We start from the raw sequence: 27,505 nt of genomic DNA, 5'->3' as shown, positions 1-27,505 counted from the left end.
GCTGACTTGATTATGTAAATGGGAATACAAAAAGGGGAGGTGTGAGGAGGTCAAAGAAACAAGCAAAGGAGTTTAAAGTTATGAAAAATGGATTTGTTTTTAAATTTTTCTTATTTTTTTTGTCTTTTGTATGTTGTATATTTTTTATTTTTATTTTTTCTTTCATGTATTTTTGTATTCATGCTTTTGTAAAACTTTAATAAATATTTCTTTAAAAAAAACACAAGTTCTGGTTTATTGGTGAATTTTCTGCAGGCTATGCATGCTGCTAGCCATAAGTGAGGAAAGATGGGGTGGTTTGACTAAATGACCCCCAATGGTAGATTACACCCATATACTGACAAAGTCTATAGGACTACCCTGGAATACCCAATAAACCTCCCCACTCAGCCTTTAATGGAAATGGAAAGTATCTCTCCCACGACAAAAATCAAAATTTTATCAGGACAAAAATCTAGAACCTGGAAACTACAGGGAAGTAGATTTCAACTAAGTGTTAGGAGGGATTTCCTAATGGCAAGAGCTGTTCAACAGTGGAAATGCTGGGCTCTCTCCTTCACTGGAGGCATTTAAGCAGCTGTCAGGGGTGCTATAATTGCATATTCTGCACTGAAGAGTGGGTCAGACTAGATAGCCACCGAGGTCCCAGCCCACTCTACAATTATTTCATTCTGTGTGAACGCAATGCATCGAAATACACCTCCAGCTATCAGTTTGTACTGCGAGAATGAAAGGGGGAAAACACACCCATCTACGGCAAATTGGCTGACGTTTGTTTAATGGAATCAAAGATACAAGAATGACAGGATGGCGAAAGAAATGCTGTGATGTGGTTTAAAACGTTGTGCGCACCCTTAAATGAACCCCAGAGAAAACACCACCAGAAGAAGGTAAAGGTTGGGTTATGTTCGTGGAGGCAATATACTGGCTTATCTGATCTGAGCACAAACATATATGCATGCTGTATTTATGAAAGAGATGAAGGAAACAGAATATATATTCTATGGATAGGCGTATGCAAGCTTTTGCGTTTCACAGAACCCTTCATCTGGAGGGGACCAAAGTTTTAAATATATTGAGCACGCCAGGTTGCTAGGGTAAAACATGCCACTAATCCAGGGTGTTAAACAATGGGCTGTGCGCATGCCGCAATTCCAATTGGGTACAGAAGAATTGCAAAATGTGTTGCTAGATGCACAATTTAGCTCAAGCCTTTTTTAAAAAAAAGAAGTTTCTAGTACTTATGATTACAGAGATGTGCTTGCAAGTATACAGGCAGTGCTTGATGAAATAAGATATGGTGAATAAGATACCCAGTGGGCCAGGAGTACCATGGCAGCGCCCTGCCTAGCCCCTTTGATCCGCCCCACAACCAGCAGAGGCAAAGCAAATTAGGCAAAACAAATGACATCCACATCAATTAAGTCGCTTGCAGGATTCAGCTTTTCTCCATGCAGAATGTGGATTCCCCGGTGTGTGTTATAGCGCAGAGAACCAACGGTCTAATAATGTCACCCCCCTTTCCATTACGCCCGATGAAGAACTCTGTGAAGCTGGGATGCTTGCACCCTCCTCCAACCAGAATGGCAACCAGAGTCTATGCTGATCTCCTGCGTTTAGGACAGCGGCGGCCCACCGGACGCTCCCCCATTAGCTGTAGCATGTATCCCAACTCCGATCTCTCCGGAAGAAGTCATCTGCTACGGAGACGGAAGGGGCATAGTCCCTGCAGTCCGTGTTTGCGTAGGGGAAATATTCTGGTACTCTGAAAGCGTCCAAGTGCTGGGAGCCGCAAGAGGTACAGCAGCACGCAGAAGGGGCGTGGCTGTACTGTAACTGGGACTGCTGGTGATAGGGGCTTCCTTCCGACGATGGATACATGCAGCTCTTGGCATCCAGAGGGGAAGGGGAGCTGTAAGAGAGTGGGGTGAAAGGAGGAGGCTGCGGTGGAGAGTAGCTGTAGTCAAATGAGCTGGAGGGGTCAGAGGAATCCGGGGATCCAGGACCCTACGGAGAAGGGAGAGGAGAGAGAAAAGGAGGCATCTAAGGAAAAGAAGTCAATAATAATTTAGGCTCCAGGCTTCATTTATTGATTCTCTTTATATTCCACCAGAGAGCCAGTGTGGTGTAGTGGTTAAGAGTGGTAGACTCGTAATCTGGTGAACCGGGTTCGCTTCCCCGCTCCTCCACATGCAGCTGCTGGGTGACCTTGGGCTAGTCACACTTCTCTGAAGTCTCTCAGCCCCACTCACCTCACAGAGTGTTTGTTGTGGGGGAGGAAGTGAAAGGAGAATGTTAGCCACTTTGAGACTCCTTCAGGTATGATAAAGCGGGATATCAAATCCAAACTCTTCTTCTTCTTCTCCAAGGGGCCCAAGGTGGCAAACAAGGTTCTCCCCCTCTCCGTTTTATCTTCACAACAACCTTGTGATGTTGGTTAGGCTGAGAGAGAGTGACTGGTGTACGTGAGGTTCACGGCTGAGTGGGGATTCGAACCCATGTCTCCCAAGCCCTAGTCACACAATCTAACCCAGGAGTCAGCAAACTTTTTCAGCAGGGGGCTGATCCACTGTCCCTCAGACCTTGTGGGGGGCTGGACTACATTTTTTGGGGGGGGAATGAACAAATTCCTACCCAAATAACCCAGAAATGCATTTTAAATAAAAGGACACATTCTACTCATGTAAAAACACACTGATTCCCAGACTGTCTGCGGGCCGGATTTAGAAGGCGATTGGGCCGGATCCAGCCCCTGGGCCTTAGTTTGCCTACCCATGATCTAACCACACTATCACACTGGCTTTCTTTAATTGCTTTAACAGAGGCCCCAGAGCAGGGCTCCATCAGAGCAGCTGTGCTTCTCCCAAAGCTATTTACAGCTTTCAATTATGTCTATCCTGCAGTCGTGCTCTTACTTTCCTGCTGTATGAATCCCCCAAGCATACGGGTGCTTTGTAGAATCCTGAACCCCAACTCCATAAAAACTGAAGCGCAATTACCAGGCTTTGGTTGAGGTAGGGAGGGCCTAGTTGGAAGCTGTCAGGCGAGCAAGGCATGTTGCTCTGGGTAGTCCCCATAGTAGCATCCAAAGGTAGCTCAGTTTGAAGGCAGGAATCAACCAGCTGCTCCAAGTAACTGGGGAGCTCCTCGCAGGCAGTGCAGTTTTGGAACTGCCAGGGTTGCACGCAGCCAGACGAAGAAGAGGCAAGTTCTGTGTCTACGTAAGAGGCTAAGAGAGGAAGGAGAGGAGAGAACAAGACAGTAGGACGCAAGGACGCAAGGACAAACAGCTGTCATTTTAGTTAGTTACATCATTTAGATGATTTACTGTATTTTTTGCTCTATAAGACTCACTTTTCCCCTCCTAAAAAGTAAGGGGAAATGTGTGTGTGTCTTATGGAGCGAGTGCAGGCTGTGCAGCTATCACAGAAGCCAGAACAGCAAGAGGGATTGCTGCTTTCACTGCACAGCGATCCCTCTTGCTGTTCTGGCTTCTGAGATTCAGAATATTTTTTTTCTTGTTTTTCTCCTCCAAAAGCTAGGTGCGTCTTGTGGTCTGGTGCGTCTTATAGAGCGAAAAATACGGTATATGCTCCCTTTTGCACAAGCCAAAAGGCAGCCGAAAACAAGCAAACAAGAAAAGAAAAAATCCATAAAAAGAACACAATTCTTGAAGAACGCATGACAAGTGTAAGGTTCGACACTAGGCAGGAGGAATCAGCTGCACAAATAGGAGATGGGGGACACCAGGATTGTCAATAGTACATGTGAAAAGGATATAGGGGTCTTAGCAGATCGCAAGCTTTACATGAGTCAACAATGCAATGCAGCAGTGGCAGAAAAAAAAAGCAAAAAGCAAAAAGCTGATGCTATTCTAGGCTGCATCAACAGAAGTATAGTGCCCAGATCAAAGGAAGTAATAGTACCGCTCTAGTCTGCCTTGGTCAGAGCACACCTGGACTACTGTGCCCAATTCTGGGCGCCACAATTTAAGGATACTGACAAGCTGGAAGGTGTGCAGAGGAGGGCAACCAAGATGTTCAAGGGTCTGGAAACCAAGTCTTATGAGGAACAGTTGAAGGACCTGGGTATATTTAGCCGGGTAAAGTAAGGTTACCAGATGTCCCTGTTTCCTGGGGACAGTCCCCGGATTTACAAATCAGTCCCCTGACAAAATCCTATCATTCCTACTGAAGTTGAAAAGTGGATTCATGGGGGGGGGGGGAATCTGGTAGCCTTAGGGTAAAGAGGAGACTGAGAAAAGATATGACCACCATATTCAAGGGCTGCCACATGGAGGATGGATCAAACTTGTTTTCTCCTGCTCCGAACCAATGGATTCAAGTTACAAGAAAGGACTAAATATCAGGAAGGACTTTCTGACAGTATGAGTTCTTGCACAGCAGGAAGGAGCTGATGTAAGATGTGAAAAGATTAACCCCCCACCACCCGCTGGATTAACAGGAAGAGAGAGAGAGAGAGAGAGAGAGAGAGAGAGAGAGAGAGAGAGAGAAATGGATGGGAGAGAAAGCAAGCCACTAAACTTGGTCCATTAGTTCCTTTTGGGAACAGGATGGGTCTATAGGTCAGCCCCAAACTGAGATGAAGAGGCTGCCAGGTGGGGCGAGGACATCCTTGCTGGCTTCCCCCTCTGTGTGTCCTCCTCTGCATTTAGCAAAGTTCTGATTGGCTAGGTTCCTAATTAAATGCCAGGTTTAGGAAGTCCGGAAAAGAAGTGGGATGTGTTTTGGGAGAGAGGGGAAAGGTGGGGGGGCAGAGAAAAAAAGGTGCTCTTGTACCAACCTGCACAGGGAGGGGAGAAAGACTCCGTGAACTGGACATTGTTGCCACTGCCTTCTCCGGAAACCTGAGAACACAAGGAATAAAGCAAAGCACAGCTGGGTGGTTCTCCATTTATAAAGCAGAAGAAATTCCTTGCCTCCTTCCCTCCCCCCTTCCTTCATCCCCTTAACACGGTGGAGGTAAGTCCAGGCTTTATCTCCATGAGGAGCACGCAGGGAGTTAGCAATGCAGGTTGATTCTGCTGTTATCTGTGTAGGTTGAAGTTGTGGCCATGTTAGATGTTAGTTAGTCTGTTACCTAACTCATAAGATGCATGCTCCCATAGAACATGCAATTCCTGAAATCTGTTAAGAACGCACTATTTTGCCATGGGACAGGCTCTCAGCATTTTTTTTAAAAAAAAATAACCTGCTATCAACATGCCTGTGTTTAGGGTGAAGCGCCACCGAGAGCAGGAAATATTTTTTAAAAGTTACTGGAAGGTCACCCCTATTTGCAAAGCATTCCCCTGCTGGAATTTACAACCTTGCTTTGTTTGATCACAGTTAAATCCATAAAGGCAGGCTCTGTAACAGCAGCTGTTCCAACTGAACTCCAGTCTAGAGCCTAGACACAGAGTTCACCTAAAAAGGAATTTGAAGGGAGCTCAAAGCAAATGGGATGGCTCTTCCACAAACAGAGGGGTTCTCCATAAGATGAACGAAATTTCCCCCCAAGGGGGAGGGGTGTTTCACAGTCCCTCCACTCCTTGCCAGGTTTCGACTCAAGCGAAATCCGAAGGCAGTTTCAAACACCCAAAACTATGTTGAGGAAAGCCATCTGAGTCACAAAGAAAGCTAGTGAAATTTCTCAGATGAGATATTGCATGTTACAAGAACCCTCTAGCCTCTGGTTTTAAATATTGGGGAGAGGTCCCTCTGAGATTGCTGTTAATCTGTGTATTTACACTAAAAATAATTTAACTATTTATAATATTCCATTTTTGACACACAATGCTTAGGACACTCCCATGGCAGCAAAGAAACATTTAAAAAAATAAAAAGCAGAAACAGGAATGTGAAATGGCATTAAAGTCTCAGGAGCAGACATGAGCCAGCATCACGAGCCATTGTCAGTAGAAACTGAGAAAAGCTTAAATTCTTCCCTGCATGAGGAAGGATATGATATGATATGACAGGTGAGCAAATCTATCAATTTTGATTTCTCTTGGGCTCTCATTTTTCCACTCTTAAACACAAATTTGCACATCAGCAAGCAGATTCTTTTTTTAAAAGTCTGTGTGAAAATTTGTCTGCATTTTACTGCTAATTTCTTCTAATATACACATTTTTGCAAACAATTTCCCCTAACATAAAGCATTTTTGTATGCTCTTTTAACGTAATATAAGCATTTCTATGCACACTTTATCGCACACACATTACTCGATAGAAGAAATGCACTGCCAAATTTGGAGAAGTGCAAATTTCCAATGGTGATTTTGTGTTTCAGTTTGCATATTGTTTCTGCCCCAATACATTAAAAAAATCTCTTTTGCCATCTCTTCTCTCCCCTTCCCTTGCAGGCTGCCCGCAGGATCATCTTAACGGCTGCCTTGCTTGTGTTCTAAAACCTCCTGCTTAGATAAGAAAGTGATTGTTGTTTTCTTACAGCACAGCTAGAAAACTAAACTACATTCACAGATTTTTATGTCATCAGAAGACGTATCTTCAACTAGGGTCATTTCAGTGCTGAAGGGATTGATGCTCTCTCTCACACACACATACTTTCCAGATTGCCCAGTTTCTTAGACAAAGGGCAAATGTCTTTTCCAAGGAATAGCAACAGGTGGGTACTAGAGTTAATCTGTGAAGGTGGAAAACAGCCCTCCAGTGATGTGAACCCGGAAGCAGTATTTGGCTGGCTTTTTCTTTATGCAAATCACTAAAGCAACATAAGCCAGGGGAGCTCTTTGCACATAGTGCAATGTGCTATGTGTGACTTCTTGATCACTCCTCCTCTCAAAGAGCAGTTAACACTTTCCCACCTTCCTGCAATGGCAGGGGCGGGGAACCGGGGCTCAGCCGGTGCAGCCATTGATCAGGGATGATAGGCCGCGTAGTCCAATATCATCTGGAGGTCCTCAGGTTCCCCATTCCTGAGCTATAGGATGCTCTGTGTTACCATCATCAGCATTTGAGCCCGATTAGCTACACCTTATGGGACATGGGTGGTGCTGTGGTCTAAACCACAGAGCCTAGAGCTTGCTGATCAGAAGGTCGGCAGTTTGAATCCCCGCGACGGGGTGAGCTCCCGTTGCTCAGTCCCTGCTCCTGCCAACCTAGCAGTTCGAAAGCACGTCAAAGTGAAAGTAAATAGGTACCGCTCCGGCGGGAAGGTAAACGGCATTTCCGTGCACTGCTCTGGTTCGCCAGAAGCAGCTTAGTCATGCTGGCCACATGACCCGGAAACTGTATGCCAGCTCCCTCGGCCAATAAAGCGAGATGAGCGCCGCAACCATAGTCTTCCACGACTGGACCTAATGGTCAGGGGTCCCTTTACCTTTTTTAGCTACACCTTAACTCTTAAGAGATTACAGGCTGCACCCTAATAAATTCCTCTCATCAGATGAACAGATCTAAACGACCCACGTTCATTAATTTCAATGGGTCTACTCCAAAGATGACAAATGTTGGAAACTCAAAAGTCTACGCACTCTTGCTTTGTAAATTTAACAAATGATAACACAGGAAACTACATTATGTAAGGTCAAACTATTTGCCTATCTAGCTCACTATTGCTCACTCTGACTGGCAGCGCCTCTCCAGAGTCTCGGACACAAAGCTTTTCACATCAGCTGCTGCCTGATTCTTTCGGATCGTGATGCCAGGGATTGGAACCTGGGTCCTTCTGCATGTGAAGGAGGTGTTGCAGCACTGAGCTATAGCCTCCCCACCCTACCCGCACCATTAGAAAATGGAAAATGGGAATTGTAGCTTTTTAAAAAAAGAAAGAGACCATGTAAGACTACCCATGGTTTAAATTGCGAAACAGGGATGGGTGTAACCTGGAATCTTGCGTTGGCCTAACATCCAGAGTGGAGGCATCAGAGGGTGACAGAAACACCCAGGTCTCTGTGTCATAACCCTCCCTGATGCTTTGGAGCAGCAACTCCCGCAGAAATTCAAGCACAGTCCCGAAAAATTCCACCTTCACAGTTTATGCATTGCAAAAGCTGACTTGTGGTGCCACATCCAGACTGGTGTGTCTGGAGCAGTCCTTCAGCATTGAATTCACCCCCTTCTGCCTCTTTCTTCTGGACCAAAAACTTCCACTTTCTGCAACCCACCCACAGAAAGGGAAGGTCCTCTGGTTGAGATGTTAGAGCCCAAGTTTTGCATGCAGAAGTCTCCCTGTATCTCCAGATACAGCTGCGAACCTGGAGGACCACTGCCATTTATTGTAGACAGTGCTAAGTCAGATGGACTAATGGCCTCTGCATAATATGCCTTCCTATGTTCTTATGCTAAAATTAGCAGAATAGGGTTTCATTCTTATCATTTGTTAAATCTGCATGCCGCCTGTCCTCTGAAGATCACAAGCAGGTCACAAAATAAAAATACAAAAGGCGAACTCAAAAGGCGTAAGAAAACAAAAACCAACCAATAACCCTCCTCCCACAAACACATTTTAAAGGCCATAGAATGCTAATGTCAATTGAAGAGGAACATTTTCGCCTGGTGCCTAAAGGTGTCTAATGAAGGCACCAGGTGAGCCTCCCCGGGGAGAGCATTCCACAGACAGGGAGCCACCACAGAGAAGGCTGGTTCTCATGTTGCCACCTTCCAGACCTCTCGTAGAGGAGGCACACAAAGAAGGTCCCCAGATGATTGCACTTTGACACTTGGTTGGTCAGAAAATACTGGTCAAAAATAGAGGGCACCTTATGGCTGGTTTACAGATAGATGTTCAATGCCTGAGGGGTGATTGGTAGTACAGTGGTACCTCGGGTTAAGTACTTAATTCGTCGACATATGAGCATGAATTTCTCCTATTAATGTTTGCATGCAGTTCTGCCTAAAGGTAAAGGTAAAGGGACCCCTGACCGTTAGGTCCAGTCGTGACCAACTCTAGGGTTGCAGCGCTCATCTCGCTTTATTGGCCGAGGGAGCCGGCGTACAGCTTCCGGGTCATGTGGCCGGGATGGCTAAGCCGCTTCTGGCGAACCAGAGCAGCGCACGGAAACGCTGTTTACCTTCCCGCCGGAGTGGTACCTATTTATCTACTTGCACTTTGACGTGCTTTCGAACTGCTAGGTTGGCAGAAGCAGTTCTGCCTAATAGCCACATTTTTTGCAAGGCATTTTCTTCCTAACAGAATGCATTTTGTATGTTATTTTCACCAATACAGTGGTACCTCGGGTTAAGTACTTAATTCGTTCCGGAAGTCCATTCTTAACCTGAAACTGTTCTTAACCTGAAGCACCACTTTAGCTAATGGGGCCTCCCGCTGCTGCTGCGCCGCCGAAGCACGATTTCTGTTCTCATCCTGAAGCAAAGTTCTTAACCTGAAGCACTATTTCTGGGTTAGCAGAGTCTGTAACCTGAAGCGTATGTAACTTGAAGCGTATGTAACCCGAGGTACCACTGTATGTATGAATGAACTACTGCAGGAAGACTTTCATATGGCTTTGCGTCAGCTCCAGTACAATGTTTCTTCTATAGTCAGACCCAGTCTAAACGAGCAATAAACCGTTCCTGGGCTGCACCGCTTCAGATCGCAAGTGGAGGGTGACAATGGTGAATGCTCTTGCATATATTTTAATCCTTGCAATAGAAAGCTAATATGCTAGGGAGAAGGGTTCTGAGCCCCACATTTCTCACTGACAAGCTAGTTTTCTACATGCAGGGTTTGGTGTTTGGTAGGAAAGGATTCAAATGCATCGCCCCTTCAATCTGAAGTGGTGCTATCTGGGAACAGCTGTTTCAAGATCCCAGGTTCTAGTTCACACACGTTCAAGTGTTGCACAACCAAGTGGCATGGTGCAGGCCACGTCACTAATTGAAAGGAAGAAAATAACAAGTTGTTTATTATTATGATGATGCAATTAGCCACAACTGTGGGAAGAGGAGGAGGTGCTTACGGCTTCATCTGCCACAGCCTGCTTGGCTCTTCTCTGCTGCAGAAGCTCCTTCACTGTAATCTTGACTCGGACACCTTGATAGACCTTTGGTTTTCCTAAAAGAATCAATTTAACAATAGGATTTTATATTCTGAAAAGTAAAAAGTGAGTTTAGGGTTTACCAGCTCGGAGTCATAAACTGCTTAAGCAAGTGATTCTACCCTTTAGGAATTCGGGGACTTGGGTTCTAATTCTGACCACACTACCTTAAATATTTCCTCCTTTAGAGGGTTTACTTACTTCTGGGTAGCAGGGAGCTGAAAGTCATGCTGAATTACAAAACAGGAAGTCAAAATAAACTTGTAAGGGGAAAAGCCTTAAAATGTGGTTTGAGCCTTTATTCTTATTCTTATTACACTTTACATAGCACCCTTTATCAAAAGATCACATGTAATGTGGTGTACATTAGAAACACATTGTGTATGTTTACATTTTAATGTTTGCATTATTGGTTTTTATACCTGCAATTTTAAGTTAGTGTAATTGGCTTTTATCATCAAACTACCTAGGCGCCTACTTTGCCATTAAGCAGTATATAAAGAATAGCAATTTATTATTAAGAATAATAATACTCTGAAGTAAATCCCACTCAGTTTGCAACGCCACTTTGGTGCTTACTGTCTTGGCTGCAATTCCAACTCTACTTACCTGGGAGTAAGCTCCACTAACCTCATTGGGGCTTGTTTCTGAGTATATGTAGTTAGGACTGCACTGTTAAATGTTCACCATCATTCCCTTATACTAAAAACTGTATTTGTGTGAACATTTATCAGACTTTCATGGATAATATATAAATACTTTAGAAAGAGGGGGTCAATGGCAGACTGTTGGATGAGTGGAATGATAGAAAGCATTTTTTTAAAAAAGGAAAACTTGATGTCAGTATATCTCTTTGAATATATTGTTGATGGCCTTGCGACCATTCCTTAATTTGTAAACATTTCCTGATAGAACGCATGTTGTCAAACATTTGTCAAATAAAGCTTCCCCCACCAAGAGTTTAGAGTTTGATAAACCGATTAAATCCAGATTACACTCAAGGAGGTCTCATTCCATTCTGGTCAGTAAGTCTGAGGAATCTGCCCCCACCGCAGGGAGGGCGCTCAGTATCTTTTTGTCATACCTGATGGCCCTGTCGTGACCCAGTATGAGTTCCCGTTCACATAACAGCAACTCAGTTTTGGGCACCCTCCCATTTGATTCTCACGGGGAGGGCGGTGGCAGAGAGGAGAACACATTTCAGCACGACTGGGGAGACGCAAGGAGAATTTTAAGGCTGGGAGATTATCCTAGAAGCTTACTGCAGAACTAATGGGGTGTCTCCAACAAAGTTCTGCTCCGAGTGGGCCTCCTAAAATCAATAACCCTAAATGAGTTGCGCCATGTCCGTTAATGTCAATGGGTTGACTTACAGTCTGAATAGGGACCGGTGTTGGCTACACCATTGGCGTAGCCAAGAGGGGGCAGGGGGGCAGCTACCCCCCCAATCAAGTAAAACAATAGAAATACATAACTGACCAATTACATTGGTTCTGCCCCTCCCCCCACAACAAAAGTCCTGGCCCCCCCAACAAAAATCCTGGCTACAGCCATGGGCTACACCCCGATATTTTGCACCCTATTTTTTCTTATAGTAACCAAGAGCCTTGGTTATACTGTGATCCAAGGCTTCATGGGCACGTCTATTTAATTCTGCATTCATAACACTTTGTGCTCAATATGGGGCAGTTATGCGCAATCCTGCTTTCAGGGCGCACTGCTTCATTTCAGATCGGTGCATGTCCCATTGCTACTTGTGGTTCTTCCCCCAAGCAGAATGATGTGCGGACAGCCCAGTATAAATCCACTACTAATACACTATCTGTTTCTATTGCTACTTTAAACTAATATTTATATCATTTTATGTGAACTTCTCAAGAGATTTTTTTTTTAAAAGTTAAGCGGTGTATTTGTCTTGATAAATAAATACCCAAAGTCATTAAACAACAAAATACAGCTGGTCATTAAACAGCAGGAAGTGAGCGCTGCACTTATACAGATACAACTAGCACTCGTCCAAACAGTAGACAGTCGTTATTAATGGTGCAATCCTGTGCGGGCTTACCTTGGAGTCAGCCCCACTGAGCAAAGTGAGACCTACTTCCTAGCAGACATGCATAGGTAAAGGTAAAGGGACCCCTGACCATTAGGTCCAGTCGTGGCCAACTCTGGGGTTGCGACGCTCATCTCGGGTCATGTGGCCAGCATGACTAAGCCGCTTCTGGCAAACCAGAGCAGCGCACAGAAATGCCGTTTACCTTCCCGCCGAAGAAGTACCTATTTATCTACTTGCACTTTGACGTGCTTACGAACTGCTAGGTTGGCAGGAGCAGTGACCAAGCAACGGGAGCTCACCCTGTCGTGGGGATTCGAACCGCCAACCTTCTGATCAGCAAGTCCTAGGCTCTGTGGTTTAACCCACAGCACCACCCGCGTCCCTAGCAGACATGCATAGAATGACAGAATCCTGGAGTCCTGGAAGGGACAACAAGGGTTATCTACTGCAACCCCCTGCAATGCAAGAATCTTTTGCCCAATGTGGGGCTCAAACCCACAACCTTGAAATTAAGAGTAGCGTGCTCTATTGACTGAGCTATCCCAGTGGCATGTGCTTATGCTGTCTGGCTGTGAATTCCTTGCAACTGGGGTGTCCTTAATTCAAACCTCGCCTTTGCCATGGTTCCACCTGCTTACTCTAGCTCATGCTTAGAGGCTGTGTAAGCACATTGAAAGCACACACCAGGAACCCTGGGAACTATGGCTTACCCCTCAGAGAGATACAATTCCTAGCACCCTTAACAATCTACAGTTCCCAGGATTCTTGGGCGGTGGGAGATGTGCTTTAAACGTACGGTGTGTACACAGCGTTAGTCTGTCTTTATCATTCCCATTTACGGGATGGGAAGAATGATACCAGTCTACATTACAGGGCTGTTGTGAAGCTTGCCTAGGAGAGCAAATGTGAAGGTCTTCCACATAGCTCAAAATGTGCTGTGCAAGTGCTACGTATTAAACAGCCAAACAAGTGATACCTGTCCTGAGAAAACAGAAGCATCAAGTTTCAGCCAACAACATACAGTGCTGCAGCTACATAATGTTAGAGTCTTGATTTAATGGTCTTAACTGGGCAGGGCAGTTTGCAGGAAACGGAGAGGTCCTTAGGTGGTAATGTGTTACAGATTGATTTCCAGGGATGGTCAGTGAGCCCCCAATTTTTATTTTTCATTTTGCGGTGGGGGGCACCTGCTCATTCTGCTTAGGGGACCACAGGCATCTGCCCACCCAGTGTCCTGGCCTGACAACCACCACTGACGACTCCTAGAATGAGTTTGCCAGATGAGAAGCTGCAACAATTTTATTCCCCCGCAGAGGTTTGGGAAACAGAGCAGGGGGAGAAACCTGGGTAATTCTTGTGCATCTGGCACCATCTGAGACCGTGCCATTCCGCTGCAAAATGCCTAAATGTATATAATCAGCGGCAGTATTTTTTATTTTAAGGAAGGTGTCTTGTGTCATGGGAAAAGGAAACCGAGAGGCCTTTCTTTTACTGGAACTCACTACTATTTTCAGTGCTAGCTGGACTTATTGGGTGGAAGTACCACCCCCCCACCCCAAAAAACCCCAGACTGTCTTGCTTCAAGATTCTGTGCAGCCTTGCTTATATTGAGTGCAGTCATGATGCGGGAATGTTGCCATCAGGCTAGGATTTTAGGAAATTTGCACACACACACACAGCAAGGTTGCTTTACCACATTTTGGTGGAGTAGTACCGTATTCACTCGAATCTAATGCTCACCTTTTTGGCCAAATTACGTTGCGAAAATTAAGGTGCGCATTACATTCGACAGAACATTTACATTCGACAGCAAATACCTTTTTTGGTTTCAAAGGTTCTGAAAATTGAGGTGTGCATTACATGCGATGGCGCATTAAGACTCAGTAAATTTATACATTTTATCTAAAGAGGTGAGCCCCTGTGTAAGTCCAAAGTACAGTATAAAATTACCCAGCTGCACCACAGAGCAGTAGTAATTTGGTTACAGCGACATTTATGTCCCACCTTTCCTCTGAGCTCAAAAAGTACACATTTCTTCTCCATTTTAGCTTCACAACAACCACCCTGCGAGGTAGGTTCGGCTAAGAGACAGAAGACTGGCTCAGTGGGCTTCATGGTGGAGAGGGGATTTGAATCCTGGTGTAGCCTAGCCCCCACTTACGCTGGTGGTACCCGTCCCACAACCACTGGGCGTGACGCCCCTTTCTGAAAAACCAAAAACTTATATGGCTTCTAGATGATTGGCCGGCTCAAAGTGTTGCAAACATGCAGAACGGAATTCCGGAATCAAGCGTCACTGTCTAAAGGAGGAGTGAAGAACCTGTGTCCATCCAAATGCTCTGGGACCTCCAATGTACATCACCCCTTACCACTGGCCCTGCTGCTGAGGCTGATGAGAGCCCAGCAATACCCAGAAGCCAGTGTGGTATACAGTAGTTGTTAGAGGGTTGGACTTGGACCCGGGAGACCTGGGTTCAAATCCTCGTTCAGCCATGAAGTTCACCTTGGGCTAGTCGCTGCTTCTTAGCTTAGGGTTGCTGTGGGGGTTAAAGGAGGAGGCGGAGAATCGTGCCAGCCACCTGGTGCTACCAGGAGAGAGGGTTGGATATAAATGCAATCAGTAAATAAGTTCATCCCTTGTTTTTTTTTAAAAGCCACCCAGATGGGTATGCAAGGCAAGCACTCAGAAGAGCTTTTGAGCAGCTGCAACTTAGAGCATTGCATGCCCTGGGGGAGACTCTCTGCCTGCAACCTTGGAAAGCTGCTGCCTGCCAGTGTCTAGACAACAGCACACAATTGGTCTGACTGAATATAAGGCAGCTTCCTTGGTTCCTATCGTGGGCTGGATTCAATGCTAGAGCTGACCCAGTAGAATAAAAGAACCAATAATGTCAGGTCCAATAACGGCAATGGGTCTACTCTTAAGACCAGCACTGGGTACAACCCTATGTAATTCTTTGCAAACCAACTCTGTAACTTGTAGTGGGCCTCTGAACTCAGCGGTAAGTATGGATGAAATGGGTTCTTCTGCCCAACTTTATGATGTTTTCCCGCTACTCCGTATCTGCCACTCACCAACCACCTACACTAGAGCCGATTCCCACGAGGGAGAGGAACAACTGGTGTCTGGCCAGCTCCCTGAACTGTCCCTTTTGCACAAGGCGCGCCTAGGTCACAAATGCGGTTATCCCCAATCCGGTTTAAATGTCAGGGCTTGCGGGGCCGCCTGGGAAGGGTAGTTTTGCAGGAAAAGCCTATTCACTCTCCGCAGCTCAGAATCCTGCCATTTCATGTCTCTGGGTGGTGCAAACATCTCGCCCAAGAACCCTTGCTTTCGTGAGTAAATCCCGCGTTTGCTTTGGGAGGGTGTGTGTGAGAGAGCTTTGCAGAGGCATCTGAGGACTGGGAACGGGGGGGGGGGGAGAGAAGAAGCGGTGAAATTTGGAGAGGGGGGCTCTGATCCCTCCCCGCTCCTCAAAAATAAGAAAAAGAAGAGCAGGGGGGACAGACGGGGAGCGGGCTGCTGCAAGCCGTTTGCAAACCGATTCCACGGCACGCCAGTTCGACGGGGCTTACTCCGGAGTAAGCGCGCCACGGATCGGAGCCCTGCGCTAGGCTGGCTGCGCCGGAGGGAGCCTGGTCGGTGCTTCCCTCGTAAGCGCCGTGAGTAACTGCGGGCCGCCGCGCTCCCTTCCGCGCCTGCCTTCTATCCGCGCCGCCAGACCCCCGCTCCGAGGCCTGCACGACCCGCACGTGGGAACGGGAAAGCGGGCGGGGGCAGGCCGGATCCGCTCCAAGAAATCTCGCTGCGGGTGGCTCCCGAGGTCGGGTTAGGAGGGACCGCAGCCCTCTTGCTCGGGAGTAGAGGCGCCGTGCCGTCTCCAGCCAGGCTCCTTGCCAAGGCGGCGGGCGACTCCTCGCCTGCCAAGCTGCCCTTACTTACCTGGAAAGAAGGAAGCGCCGTGGAGCACGGGGGTGGGGCTTACTTCCGAGTAAAACGTGGCCCGGATCCGGCTTCGGGACTCCGAAGTCAACGTGCACAGCAATTGCAAACTCTATACACGGTTTTTGATCGCTTGCATTTATTTCCCCCCGCCAAAAAATAATAATTGCAACCTTGTGCACGTTGGCTCCGGAGAAAGAGCCGTCGCAATGCATGGGACTCGCGTGCAGCGCAATCCTATGCCTGTTTACTCGGAAGTATCCGGCTTCTCTTCCCAGCTACTCTTCCCAACCGACAATCTCCCTGCCCCTACTTTACACCCCACCCGCAAGAGACCCACCTGAGATACCCATTTCCTTCCACCTCGCATATCTGCCTGCCTTCCCAAGCCGTGCACGGAAAGCGTATATTGCGCGTGGGAAGAATGGAAAGCAATCGCGCGTGGGGAGCGCAGCGGGGTTTTTTTTCCCCGCGTGGATTTTCTTGCGCGGCAGCGCCGCCGCTGGACGCAAAAGGAATAGCACGGGGGACATCTGGGCACAAGCGACCCTTATTGAGCGCCGCACTCCATTAAAAAAAAAGTCCCATCTCTCCCCCCCCACCAACTACCGCACCCCACCCTACTGTATTAGGGGTGCATTCATTTAGCCTCTCCTCTTCCTCCCGGGAAGTGGGGAGAGCCAGGTGGCAGGCTAAGCCCCGCTGTCGTGGTGGGTGGGCTCTGATCGTTCCCTGAATATTAAAATCCACAACTAATCACCTGGCAAGTTACGTGGCTGAAGTCTTAAATTGCACCCCGGGGATGGAGGGGGAGAAATGTTTCTAATTTGGAGATCCGTAGCCCCTGGTTGCCTGGGCAGAGAGGCTGGCTTTGGAGGTGAAAATTCCACATAAGCAATATGTGTTTTAAATATATACTTATACATATACATATATATATTTAAATGCTGCCTTTCACAGTGAAGTTTGGAGCAGCTGCACTCCAGAACATTCCCAGCTGAGACGCTTCTTTTTCCTGTAGCCCTGTTGCTCTGATGTGTTGTGTGCGCCTGTGCATATATATTTATATATTTATTATGTATATGAGTTTGCATCTGGTTAGATTTAACTTGCATGCACTTAAAGAAACATTGATTTCACTGCATTTTGGAGCCACTGGTGCCCTCCTGTTCTTAACTCTCCCCACCCTTTCCTCTTACACCCTGTTTTATTTGAAAGCAAACTGTCCCAACAAACTACACGGGTGAGAATTAATCCACCCTCCCCACCAAAACCCCACAAAGAGAGAGAATGAAATCAAACTTACCTGACATTTTCCAGAGCAAGAAGAAGAAGAAAAAGTCTTTATTCTGGGCTGTGTTTTTTTCCCCCTTTACACCCAGGGATCTTCTGTGGACAAAAAAAGGGATCCTCAGCTGGGCTTCCTAATTCAAGAGGAAAACAGAGAAGAAAACAAGGTTTTTTCAGTTAAAAAATCATTCCAAACCCTTTGTGGAGATCTTGAGTGGGAGACAAACAATATTAATGTTTTATACCTACAGATATAAGTTTGAATTTTTCTCCCCGCAAGCCAAGTATTTAAAACCTCAAGAATCCAATGATTTGACAATCAATGATTGCGCGATAGTTTCAATTTGAATATTCAAAGGCTCCACAAAATGGCCTACCTTTGAGTGAAAAGGAGCATCTCCCCACATAGCAGAGGGTCTGAGGGAATAAAATCCATCACTGATGCCTCCCTGGGACCCCTGCTTGGGGGACATCGCCCACCTTTTACCATTCTTGCCACAAACAACCCAGATATCCCTGGGGATGGGTGGTATTTTCACGGGAGAGGAAGGCAGGCTCTCCTGCGGACCTCTAATGTCCCCTGCCAGCTGTCGGGGGGGCTCCTGCAACAGGTGGGGGGCCGTGGGGTTCGGGGTGTGCTTTGGGGGGCCACATGTGAGATTTCCGGGAGCGAATATGGCCCTCGGGGGGCGTGGCAGGGCCAGGAAAGGCTGTCGAGGCCTGCAAGGAATGCTTGCTGATGGCAACAGAGCTACAGTCACTTCCACTGGCATTTCCTATTCGTGTTCCCCATTGCGTGTCGCTCGTCCACCCCACCAAAGTTTTGCTTCATGTAGACAGATGTGTCCCTCCCTCGCAATACAGCTGTTCTGGTTTGCATTCTGGGAAAGAAATGCATTGGCATCGCTGCCCACCCCCACGCCCGGCCCCAGTTCTCTTGCAGCGGCACTGGGTGTTGTGAGATAATGTTGCCCTTGGATGAAATTTCCCAAAAATTCCACATTGCATTTTCATAATCCTGCCCCCCCCCCCTTCACGGGGTAGCAGAAGGCCTCAGGCAGGGACAGCTGGGTCAACCAGCGTGTAGGCGAAGCTGTTAATCATCTACCATGGTTATAATTTGGCCATTGTTCCAGTTCATTTTTTTTTATTACAAAAGTTCAACAAATATAACTTGATTTGAGTTAGGGAGTGGTATGGGTTTAGAAATACTTCTTTTCTACTGGCTTTTCATCATTCCATAGACTCTGGCACATGTAACCTGTAATCCTTTTTTAAAAAATAAATAAATACATATATATGCACATATATACATAAATTGCATATATACATATATATGCAAATCTCCTTAAAAGTACGCTAGAGGGGATGAAAAGACTTCTGAGAGATGCAGGAAAAATCACTGGATATCTGTTCAAGAGGAGGTGGCTTGTGCTTCCCACCCAAAAAACCATGTCAATAGTGATAAAAACACTTTGCTCACGAGAGGCAGAAATTGCATATTTATTTCACAAGATTTATATACAGCTTGATCACAGTAAAACCTGAAAGTGGTTTACAAAGAGGACAAAACAATTAAATTACCAGGTTGTTGTTTTTTAAAGTTAAAAGCGACAATTAAGAACGTTCAGAACATTTGCTTGGAGTGGAGGACTTGACTGAGAAGCTGCCTCACCTTCTGAAGTTTGCATTTATTAAACAGACACTTTTGGATTACTGCTCAATCATGAACACATCGCTGACCCGTGGCAACAGCTAGTGTGTTAATTTTTAACAGAAAGGATGCCAGATCTCAAGACAACTGCCCAGAAGCCTTGCTTCTCGATTCCAGGTGTGCCGAGAGTAGGCTGTGATTGCTCTGGGGAGAGAGGCATTCTGCACGTGCTCAGGGACACCCTTGTTGCTGTTACTTGGATTCTTCCAGGGCTCTATTCTGCCATCTAAGGCAGAACACAGACCCATATTAAGGCCTGATAGCAATACTGTTAACCTTCTGTGCCAAAACTTGGGTACTCTGAACTCTTGGATTTTTAAACAAAGGAATAACATTTGAAAGAAAGAAAAAACAGAAAACAAAAGGAGCTTGAGTTCTGTCAAAGGAAGCGAGTGTTTTGTTCGGATCATGACAGATCTGTCTAATGTTAAAAGAAGCGGAGACTTCTTTCTTCCCCTCCTCTCATAAATCACCTGTTTAAATTGGATAGCTGCAAGTTGAGTTGATTGGTCTATATATGTGATATGCTGTGCTTTCTCTTGTTGATTTAATATTCATAGTCATTTTTTTCAAACCGCTTCTTTTTACATTGGGGAAATTAAAAATTCCAGCCAGGGTACCATGACGCTGCCTTGATGTATGTATTCCAAATTCATATTTTCAAAAAGTTCAACGCTTGACAGGTAGAGGGAGATGGGAAAATATAGCTGAATTTTTGTTTAAGTAAAAGGTGTGGCAGATTACTTGGGATAGTTTTCTGAGTTTGAATGCTAATTAATTTATGGGCTTCAGAGATGAGAAACGAAACCAACCCACTGGGGTGGGTTGAAACACAGATATGTTTTGATCTCCAGTTTTAGAAACATAATCGAATATCTCGCGAGATGATGCAGAGGCCTTAAGAGCTCTAGCTCGAACATTTATTTGGCCATTGATGCTACAATTTAGAATCTACATGGTAGCCTCTAACGCAGGAATCAACTGAAGACAGAAAGCGGTAGATGTGAATGGACTGGACACAACCATTAAAAAAAAAACAGCCACATAAAGCGCCATTTTCTGAGTTGGCCATATTCTAAGGTTGCTTCTAGATGACCTGGTTATTGAGCATTCAACCCGATTCGTTTGCACAGAGCTTGGGGGGAGGTTAGATAATGGCCACATTCACGCCATCCATTTATACTGTCATGGCTTCCCCCCAAAGAATTCTGGGAGCTGTCATTTCTTAAGGGTGCTGAGAGATGTTAGGAGGCCCCTATTCCTCTCACACAGCTACAATCTCCAGAGCTTCTGAAGAGAGATCGGTTGCTAAACCACTGAGAATTGTAGCTTTGTGAGGGAGAAAGGGGTCTCTTAACAATTCTCAGCAAATTTTGAAGGATGTCTATGTTTCAGTTCACTTTTTTGTGTGTGTCTTGGAAGGTGCAAATTAGGTGGGTTTGCCTTTAAAGGCAAACTGAATTGAATTTCTCCTCCACCCCTCACCTCAACATGTCATTTTAAAAAAAGTTGTGGTTTTTTTTAATATATAAACAACTTTTATGTGATAAAAATATCTGCGTAAAATGAGCACTTACCAGAGAGTAAGGGCCTCTGAAGTTCTGTCAAGCATTGGAGTAAACATGAGTAAGACTGTATTTCAGAGAAATAAACTCTAGTTTTTAACCCCAATATGCACTTGGGGAGTTACATTTATTTTTTATTTTTTATATTATGTGAATCTTGTCTCTTTTCCCTTTCTCCCCCTTATTCTCTTTAATTAAAAAAACAAACAAAAGGGAAAAGCTGTGGTCGCTGCTAATCCCAGGATCGGGGTGGGGTGTGGACAGCCCAGTTCTGGCTTGTGCCCAGACTGAGACCAGCTTTGATGTGGCTGAAATGAAAAATGACATTCTTCAAGTATCTCAAACCATTTGCAATAAAATAAGCGAGGACACTCTGCGGTAACTTGAGTTGAAGCTGGCCACGTTAATTCATCATCATTGCAGCCCCATGCTATCTGGACAAACAGCTTCCTATTAGTCTGTTCATGAGGCAAGTGCATTTGGAGGTTGTCGTGGCGACGCTGTATTACCAGAGTTTTATCCATTTACAAAGCACAGTTTTATTGAGGGATGGGGAACCTGCGGCCATCCAGATGTTGGGTGCCATCTTTCATCAGCCTCAGCCAGCATGGCCAATGGTCAGGGATGATGAGAGCTAAGAGTCCGACAACATCTGGTGGGGCCAAAGGTTCCCATCCTCCCTATTTTACAACAGTCCTTGGAGGTAGGCTAGGCTGGTAGATTTATCTGTGGTAAATCCATTTTGAGGGTAGGAATCACATCAAGGAGGTATCTGACAACAGGACCAAGGTCACCCATGAAGTTTCATGGCTGAGTGTAAATTCGAACCCAGCTCCCTGGTCCTGGCCAGATGCTCCAACTGCTGTCTGGTGTCAGTTAAGGATCCAGGTGGTCCAGTCCTGACACTCAGATCCTGCACTGTCAGTCTACAATCCTATGCATCTTTTGGGGGGGATACTAAGTTCCACTGAATGCGTCAGGGCATACTTCCCATCCTGCAAGTGCAAAAATCACCCCTCAAATTCTCCACTGGCTCAGTATTTGCTTGGGGGAATCTGGTTATGAATTGCAAAATGCAGTGCTGTTTGTTTAGCATTAAAAGATCAGGGAAGCAGTACATAAACAACAAGATGCAAAATTTGAAAATGGTACTGTGATTGAGCTGAAGAACATATGCATCAATACCAAAACAATTAAACAACAGGGTAAATGTCTGTCAGAAGATGGGATACCAGTTGAAAGACCATCTCAACTCATTAGTCTTGCTTAATCCCATCCGGTTGAACTAGCATCCTTGAGAAGATTGATAACACAACACTCCTGACGAAATGCATCCTTTACTAGCTGATGAAAGTTCTTGGGGGCTGTTTTGTCATTGGAAGATTGTAGGTGTCGTTCCCCAGCAAGGGGAGTCCTCATCAGAGGAGGCCCAGAACACCCTGGCCTTACAGCGCTCTGTGGCTCAGCCTCCATCTTGGGGAAGGAGCCAGAATTCTGCAATGAGGATGAGTCTCAAAACAGATGGTAACCAAGCTCTATCTAGAGAAGTGCCTGACTATAGGCAAGGACTCCTCTGGAGCAAAAGTCTTGGGGAAATCCCCTCCTCTCAAGGAGACCACTGGAGAGAAGGGAGTTGATACAAGGCAGCTGCCGTTGGGGTGCAGTTCCAGCAGCTCCTGCTCAAAAAACCCCCAGTGCCAGGCTGTAAAAACTGCTGGGAAAATGTCTGTGTGAGAGACTCTAGCACAGGGCCTCCCAATTCCCATTCCACAGAACTAGTCCAGGAAGACACCATTGTCAATACCCGCCCCGCCCCAGATATTGTTGAGTCCACCAGAAGTTGCACAATCTAAAATGAACATTTAAAGCCCTCTTTGGCCAGGGAGGTTCCTGGGGCAGCTTACAAGATAGGTGGTAAGATCATCGCTACCATCGGGATTACAATGTAAAAGACGTGGCACGCATGGAAAAGGGTAGAGGGAGGGAAGAGAAAAAATACAAGCTCAGGCACCGTTTTTTTAAAGTTGGAAGGGTGGAAATCCAATTGGAACATCTTGTGTTTTTTTCTGCAGCAGAGACCTCTGGTAAAAGAGGGGAAACACCCCTTCCATGATCGTGCTGTCTCACCCCGTACTCAGAGGGGATCCCCCAACTGTCCGGAGCAGTTGGGGGGGGATGCTGGGCACTGTCAGGGGGAGAGGGATCCCCTTCTGCTAGCAGATAGCTCCACCAGATCAAAGGTCCTTGTGCTCCCCATAAGGGTGCTAATTGGTACAGCCCGCAGTTCTGACAAGGACCCCCTGAAATGGAAACCATTCGGGTAGCCTGATGGAATGGTTGTTGCTAGGCAACCATGGAGGGAGGGACCAATGGTGGCTAGCATGTCAGCAGTGCCGATAGAAGGGCTTCCTTCTCTCCATCATGGACCAGGTTGGAGCCCATGTGGTTTTGGAATCTGTTAAAATCAAGAGGCAGATTATAGGAATTATGAAGTCACTTGAGACTTGGGAGAAGCTTCTCAGCTGCCACATCTCAGTTTTCAGTTAACCATTAAAAAAAGGACAGAGGGCTTCTCCAGATAACCTGTATATTCATTCTGATTCGTTTGCACAAAGTTTATACAGAGGCTAGATTATGTCTGGTCTTTACTGAACATTCATTTGACTTTGCTTGTGTAGAGGATACGTGTCTTGCTGTTAGTCAGTCACTTATTCCACACTCTGAATGCATTTCTTCTTCATGTTCCTAACTGTGAAACAAAGGTTTTCTATTTGGAGAAATTCGCACTAAAATGCCAGTGAATTTTCTGTTAAGTTAAACTAATTGGAAATAGCTTGCAAGCAACAGATTGGCTTAGGAATTTATATAAGTTAAGTGATGTTTAACATGTACAATTTTGAACTGAAAAGATATAAGGATGTTAATAGACTAAGTTAAGTTTATAAGAATTATGATTTGGAAAGCCGTTATAAGGATATGCATAGAAATTCAACCAAGGGGAAGCGAGGAAGTCACTTAACAATGTTAATAAGTGTAATTTTAATAAGGTTGTGTTTTTGTTTGTTTGTTTGTGTGTTTTGTTTGTGTATAATTTTGCGAAACTTAATTTAAAAAATTGGGGGGGAAATGCCAGTAAATTTTCACAATTACTTTTTATTATTTTAAAAAATGGCGAACTGATGTGGAAATATGGAGAGATGATCTGAAGTCTTGAATAATGAGAGTTTGAAATCAACAGACTTCCCCACCATTACATCTTCCTTGGTTGGGATTAAATCTGGCCTACCTGGAATGCCGAAGAGCAAAGAAAGATGCACAGGGTTCCTTAGTTTCCACCAAGGAATTGTGGGAAATTTAAATGGTGCTTAGCTCAGCCTTCCACTATTTAGGACACTTGGAGCAGAGCCCTTCTACTACCAGCCTGTCAGGCCTCACGACCAGAGCAGGGCTCCTAAGAGCCAGCCCTGTTTCTTCTGAGTATCCCTCTCATGCAGCATGACAGAAATGTGCACTCTGTATATGTTCAAGGTACTTCTTTATCCACCTCCAAATGGGGGAGTTTCAAAGCAAGTACCAGAGGTTACCCACCAAAAACCCCAACAACAGATACTAGACAGAACTGCATCATAACATCCAAAATATGTTGTTTTTTCAGGATCACAAATGAGGCACTGGTGAGCAAACTTCCAGGATTCAGTTCCTTAAAAGGTTGCTGTTCTGGGGGTGGTGAGAGATGCACTCTGTACATGCTCTAAGGTGCTCTCTCTGTACCAGGTCTGAGGGCATATTTCAGGAAGGGCAGAATATAAACACAGCTAATTAAGAAGAATTAAAAGTGGGGAGGGAAGTCTGGTTTCTACAACTGGAAGCAGAATGCCGAACTATCTTTGATTCGATCCAAAAGGGCTCCTCCTCTTGTTTTCTTATCACTGGGCTGAACCCAGCCTCTAGCTATGCTGCAGAGTTCGCCCTTGAACTGCATGTTGCAAGCAAGGTCTGAAAATGAGAGGCCCTTTTCGTTTACCGGGCTATAATCTGCATCTCACAAGTCTGGGCCATAGCTGTCGCGTGGCACCTGCCTTCCTCAACATCCTGCTTTGTCTCGGGGGCGAAGTCCAGGATTGCTTGAATATATACCACATGTGTATAATAGTGTAATTTTCCTCTCTGGGTCTCGCTTGGTTCAAGCCTCCTAAGCGATGTGGCAACAGCCCAAAGTAACCCTGAGGAGGTTGGGTCAGCTGTGCACATAACCTGCAGCGATTGGGTTTCCATCCTAACAAGTCAAAACAGGGTTTTGAGAAAGAAAAGAAAAACGACCAGGAATTCCAAAATGGAACGGAATGTTAAGCAACCGACAGGTGCTGGGATCCAAAGCTCCAAACTTCGGCACCCGACAAGTCCAAGGGGTCAGGCTTTCTGTTATTTGCTCAGATATCTTAAAGCAGATATCTCCAGAGGTCCTCCAGAGGTCTTGGGCTACAGGTCCCATTAATTAATTTACCGTATTTATATCCCACCTTTTCCTCCAAGGAGCTCAACGTGGCATGCACGATTCTCTGCCTCCTCACAGCAACCTTGTGAGGTAGGTTACAGGCTGAGAGATGGTGAGTGATGCAAGGTCACCCATTGAGCTTCAAGGTCAGGTAGAGATCATCAGGCCTAGCCTGGTGCTCATCTGGAGAGCACCATGGCTGGTGAAAGTTGTTTTTAAGGAAGGTGAAAACGCCTGGTCTTACACGAGGAAAACAAATGGGGGTTCCTCCCTTTGCAACAACAACAAAAAAGCTCCTAAATTCCTTAAAACTGTAGGCACCGTATGTTCAAAACAACGGCAACACAATATTCTCCTGGTTTTTAAAATTGGTCACGATTTTTAAAAACTGAAAGCAATGCAATAAGAGAACCCGTTTTCCATAATAAATCCAGCCTTCTTCTTCCTCAAACCATACGACCCTTCTCTCATAAACCTGTGGGACCCCCTTCAGATGTCTTCTTCACTTAGCCAGCAGGAATAAGGCCTAATAATTCTGGGCTGGGCCACCTGGATCAGGCCAGTGGCCTACCTTGTCCAGCATCGTGCTCTAACAGCGGCCACCCAGGTGCCCATTTTTGGAAGCCCACAAGCAGAACTTGAATGCAACAGCACCCTCCCCTCCTACAGTTTCCAGGAACTGGTTTCCAGAAGCATTTATTGCCTCCATCCATGGAGGCAGAGTATAGCTGTCATGGCTTAAATAGCCACTGATAACCTTATCCTCTATGTCTTTGCCTAATCGTATTTTAAAGCCATCCAAAGTCAGTGGCCATAACTTCCTCCTGTGGAAGTGAGTTCCATAGATGTCTTTTCTTTCGTCTGGCCTGAATCTCCCAACATTCAGCTTCACTGGATTATCTCATTGGGTTCTAGTGCTATGAAAGGGGTGAAATAACTTTTCTCTGTTTTGTACACCTCTTATCATGTCCCCTCTAACTCACTTTTCCTCTAAAAAGCCCCAAATGCTGCAACCATTCCTCATAGGGAGCCTCTCCATCCTCTTGATCAGGCACAGGCAACCTTCGACCCTCCAGGTGTTTTGGACTACAATTCCCATCATCCCTCACCACTGGTCCTGTTAGCTAGGGATCATGGGAGTTGTAGGCCAAAACATCTGGAGGGCCAAAGGTTGCCTATGCCTGCTTTTGATCATTTGGATTGCCCTTTTCTGAACCTTTTGCAACTTTGAAATATTATTGTAGAGGTGAAGCAACCAGAACTGTACACAGGAATTCCAACTGCACTTGAGACTGTAGGTGTGTGTGTGTGTGTGTGTGTGTGTGTGTGTGTGAGAGAGAGAGAGAGAGAGAGAGAGAGAGAGAGAGAGATCCACCACAAGTCCCTGTGTGAAGCAAAGTACCTCAAAATACTTTGCTCAAACCTTCTCTCTGGTGAACTACCTTACTGCATGGCAGAATTGCTGCTGTTGCTAAATGGGAAGATCATTCCAAGCTGTGTAATATAAAACAGTCCAGTCCAAAATTCTACCACCTCAGTTTGTATCATGGGTAGATCAGCTTGATGGAGATAGCAGAGCGAGTGATCCGAAGTATTTTCAACCTCCAGGGAATGCAGCAGGAATCTTGCGAGCCGGGAACCATTGCCCAACCAGCCCAGAAGTCAGGCTGGCTCTAAACTCAATGGTTTCTCTGCCTGCCTTATGACAATCTCTCTCTCTTAGTTGATATTTTGGTGAAAGGAAACATTCCCCCAGCTTTTGAGCCTCTCTTGTGACAGTGTGTGGATGTTTGACAGCAGAAAAGAGTTATTTTCTCATATATAGATAGATGATAGATAGATAGATGTTGTTTAGTCGTTTAGTCGTGTCCAACTCTTCGTGACCCCATGGACCTGAGCACACCAGGCACTCCTGTTTTCCACTGCCTCCCGCAGTTTGGTCAAACTCATGCTGGTAGCTTCGAGAACACTGTCCAACCATCTCGTCCTCTGTCGTCCCCTTCTCCTTGATGCTTTCCCAGCATCAGGGTCTTTTCCAGGGAGTCTTCTCTTCTCATGAGGTGGCCAAAGTATTGGAGCCTCAGCTTCAGGATCTGTCCTTCCAGTGAGCACTCAGGGGGACATATATGTGTGTGTGTGTGTTTGTGTGTATAGGATTTTACAGCTGGGCTATGAAAAATAGATCAAAAATGCCTATTGTGTGAGTTTAAATTTCTGAATTAAAACTTTCTACCCTCAGAGAAATATTCTCACATTGGCTTTATCCACTGAGGAGCAGTCTCTTGCATTTGCCACAGAACCACTGTCAGCAGAGGATTCTGGGATATATCCCAGAATGCATCGTTCATGTGGGGTCCTTATATATTGAGAGCCCCACCATCATTGGCAAGTTTCCAAGGAAAGCCAGGGGTGGGTAGGTGGGTGGGTGTGTATATGCGCAA

The 27,505-nt window shown here is 45.7% G+C and overlaps 1 protein-coding gene across 1 annotated transcript; it reads right to left on the bottom strand.

The window, feature by feature from the left end:
• Positions 1 to 754: 754 nt before the first annotated feature.
• Positions 755 to 25,647, bottom strand: POU2AF3 (POU class 2 homeobox associating factor 3). Its single transcript, XM_053367801.1, has 6 exons — positions 25,636 to 25,647; positions 16,001 to 16,112; positions 9,924 to 10,018; positions 4,804 to 4,867; positions 3,000 to 3,229; positions 755 to 2,007 (listed from the first exon to the last, which is right to left on the bottom strand). Exons 1-6 carry the CDS (start codon positions 25,645 to 25,647, stop codon positions 1,651 to 1,653), a joined length of 870 nt encoding a protein of 289 aa, XP_053223776.1. The 3' UTR covers positions 755 to 1,650.
• Positions 25,648 to 27,505: the final 1,858 nt, after the last annotated feature.

Source organism: Podarcis raffonei, chromosome 15 (assembly GCF_027172205.1).
Source record: "Podarcis raffonei isolate rPodRaf1 chromosome 15, rPodRaf1.pri, whole genome shotgun sequence".
Taxonomy (NCBI): domain Eukaryota; kingdom Metazoa; phylum Chordata; class Lepidosauria; order Squamata; family Lacertidae; genus Podarcis; species Podarcis raffonei.
This window is presented reverse-complemented; position numbering and strand designations above follow the sequence as displayed.